Raw genomic sequence first — 3558 nt, forward strand, 5'->3', positions numbered from 1 at the left:
TTAAACTACTGCATCAGCAACAAATTAGATGACAACAGTATGATCACTTCCTTGGAACATGGTTCTAGCTAGATATTCAGGGTACAGGGCTATGTGGAGAAAGACGCTAAGATGAAGGGGCCAGTGGGGGAAGTGGCCCCAGCAGGTGTCCCAGCGGCTTTCGCCTTGGCAGGTGGGAGCATGACCTGTCATGTGCAGTTCCCGGCGGGCTATACATAGCCAGTCAAAGCTTCTTACAAGAGAAACCTCTTTCACACCCTCCATGGGTCCTACCCGCAGGCCACGGGGCTCACTGTAAATCCCCTGGACGTTGTCTCACCCGGGGAAGGGAAAGCAGCCAGCAGCCCTCCAGTCCTCTTGTGCTTTCCCTGGGAGTGTGCCCCGTGCTCAGCCATGGTGGACATGGGGGCCCTGGACAACCTGATCGCCAACACGGCCTACCTGCAGGCCCGGAAGCCTTCGGACTGCGACAGCAAGGAGCTGCAGCGGCGGCGGCGCAGCCTGGCCCTGCCCGGGCTGCAGGGCTGCGCGGAGCTCCGCCAGAAGCTGTCCCCGAACTTCCACAGCCTGTGTGAGCAGCAGCCCATTGGTCGCCGCCTCTTCCGTGACTTCCTAGCCGCTGTGCCCACGTTCCGTGAAGCGGCAACCTTCCTAGAGGACGTGCAGAACTGGGAGCTGGCCGAGGAGGGACCTACCAAGGACAGCACGCTGCAGGGGCTGGTGGCCGCTTGTGCGAGTGGCCCTGCCCCAGGGAACCCACACCCCTTCTTCAGCCAGGCTATGGCCACCAAGTGCCAAGCAGCCACCACCGAGGAAGACCGAGTGGCCGCAGTGACACAGGCCAAGTCTGAGGCCATGGCCTTCTTGCAAGAGCAGCCCTTTAAGGATTTCCTGACCAGCCCCTTCTATGACAAGTTTTTGCAGTGGAAACTCTTTGAGATGCAACCGGTGTCAGACAAGTACTTCACCGAGTTCAGAGTGCTGGGGAAAGGTGGTTTTGGGGAGGTAAGTGTCGCCCAGTAGCCAGGCTAGAAGGTGAAACAGAGAGCATGAAAGGGGGTAATGCTGCCTTTCTTTTTTTTAATCTCATTACTTAGAACTAATTTCAGGACCACATGTGGAGGATTTCTAGCCCCGTCTCCCCAGCCCCCTTCCTTGTAGCCATGGTGTGAAATAAAACACAAATGGCATGAGAGAGACAAGCAAAATGTAGACTTGGCCAAGACTCTGTCATGGGTCTCCATCAGGAACGTGCTGAGATGCCCGGACACTTTGGAGAATGATAGCAACGTGTGACAGAAGATCTCCATTTCCCCTAAATTGTGATTATGAAGGTACTACCAGAAAAATGGATATTTAAGAAAACACTCTAACTAGCCAGGTGTGGTAGCATGCCTGTAATCCCAGCTACTCGGGAGGCTGGGGCAGGACAATCACTTGAGCCCGGGAGGTGGAAGTTGCAGCGAGCCGAGATCATGCCACTGCACTCCAGACTGGGCAACAGAGTGAGACTCTCTCTCAAAAAAAAAAAAAAAAAAGAAAGAAAGAAAGAAGGAAAGAAAGAAAGAAAACACTCATCTAGAAGTAAGGTTGAGAACCTGTTTTGTACCACTGTTGTGCCCAGCTTTCTGTTTTTAAGTAATAAAAAAATTTCAGATAAAATTTGTTTGATATAAAACTAACCATTAACCATTTCAAAATGTACAGTGCAGTGGCACTTTGCACATATGCAATGTTGGGTAACCAACACCTCAATTTAGATCCAAGACACTCTCATCATCCCTGTGCCCATTAACAGTGCCTCCCCATCCCTCTCCTCCTCCAGCCCTGGCAACCACTAGTCTGCTTTCTGTCTCTAGGGATTTGCCTATTCTGGATGTTTCACACAATATGTGACCTTTTGTGTCCAGCTTCTTTCACTCATTAGACTGTTTTGGGGGTTCATTCACACTGTAGCATGTGTCAGTACTCCATTCCTTTTTATGGCTGCATAATATTCCATTGTATGGATATACTACATTTCATGTAGCCATTCATCTGTCCATGGACATTTGGGGTTGTTTTCACCATTTGGCTATTGTGTGTGGTGCTGCTATTCATGCACAAGTATTTGTTTGAATACTTGTTTTCAGTTCTCTTGGATTTATGCCCAGGAGTGGAACTGCTAGGTCATAGGGTGATACTATGTTTCACTTTTTAAGGAGCCACCAAACATTCCACATTTTTTATTCCCACCAGCAATGCTTAAAGGTTTCAGTTTCTCCACATCCTTGCCAACACTTGATGTTTTCCTATATTTTTTTATGAAGGTCTGCCTAGTGAGGTGAAGGAGTATCTCACTGTAGTCCCCACTTTTTCTTGAGAACACTTCTTATTTACAGCTTCTCCTTTCTCCAATGCCTGACATCTTTCCACGCAACTCCTCCTTTATCATCTTCTCTCCACCTCTCTCCAGTATCATCTACTTCTACCTCTTTCTCTTCTTTTCTTTCTCCTTTAAGGTATGTGCTGTCCAGGCGAAAAACACTGGGAAGATGTATGCCTGTAAGAAACTGGACAAGAAACGGCTGAAGAAGAAAGGTGGTGAGAAGATGGCTCTCTTGGAAAAGGAAATCTTGGAGAAGGTCAGCAGCCCTTTCATTGTCTCTCTGGCCTATGCCTTTGAGAGCAAGACCCATCTCTGCCTTGTCATGAGCCTGATGAATGGGGGTGACCTCAAGTTCCACATCTACAACGTGGGCACACGTGGCCTGGACATGAGCCGGGTGATCTTTTACTCAGCCCAGATAGCCTGTGGGATGCTGCACCTCCATGAACTCGGCATCGTCTACCGGGACATGAAGCCTGAGAATGTGCTTCTGGATGACCTCGGCAACTGCAGGTTATCTGACCTGGGGCTGGCTGTGCAGATGAAGGGTGACAAGCCCATCACCCAGAGGGTGAGTGACTCTCCACCTGCCCCAAGTGCGGGGCACAGAGTTGGAAAAGAGGGGAGAGGGCTTTTCTATTCCCAGGACAAATAGAGCCTTGGACTTAATTCTTTTGGTTTTTTTCCTAAAGCGCTTACGTTGTCATCTTGCCTTAAGAGGAGTGGTATAAGAGGATTGGCTTCATTGGCTATTTGGGGGCTACTTTGCTCTCCTCTCACAGGGGATGGGGGAGCCTCCTTTGTGAGTTGGGGATGGCCTGTGCTTTCATGAGATGGAAAGAGCTGAATCCATAGTCAGGGTCCGGGTGTGTCCCATCAATAACCAGCTCTGTGGTGCTGTGTTCCTGAGCCGACAGAGCCTTGGTTTCCTTTTCTGGAAAATGAAGGGGTTGGACTCTAAAATTCCATGATCCTAGGAGGTAAACTTTAATCAGATAAGAAAAAGAATGATCCGGCTGGGTGTGATGGCTCACGCCTGTAATCCCAGCACTTTGGGGAGGCCGAGGCGGGTGGATCTCCTGTGGTCAGGAGTTTGAGACCAGCCTGGCCAACGTGGTGAAACCCCATCTCTAGTAAAAATACAAAAATTAGCTGGGTGTGGTGACAGGTTCCTGTAATCCCAGTTACTC

General features: G+C 49.7%; 1 protein-coding gene across 1 annotated transcript in view; it reads left to right on the forward strand.

Annotated features, from left to right (window-relative positions):
- The first annotated feature begins 221 nt into the window (after positions 1 to 221).
- Positions 222 to 3558, forward strand: part of GRK7 (G protein-coupled receptor kinase 7) — a 40371-nt gene continuing 37034 nt past the window's right edge. The window contains exons 1-2 of the mRNA XM_012002653.1: positions 222 to 1005; positions 2502 to 2939. Coding sequence (XP_011858043.1) covers positions 394 to 1005; positions 2502 to 2939 — 1050 coding nt within the window. The 5' untranslated portion in view covers positions 222 to 393. The remainder of the gene's footprint in view (positions 1006 to 2501; positions 2940 to 3558) is intronic.

Source organism: Mandrillus leucophaeus, unplaced genomic scaffold (assembly GCF_000951045.1).
Source record: "Mandrillus leucophaeus isolate KB7577 unplaced genomic scaffold, Mleu.le_1.0 Scaffold693, whole genome shotgun sequence".
Lineage (NCBI taxonomy): Eukaryota > Metazoa > Chordata > Mammalia > Primates > Cercopithecidae > Mandrillus > Mandrillus leucophaeus.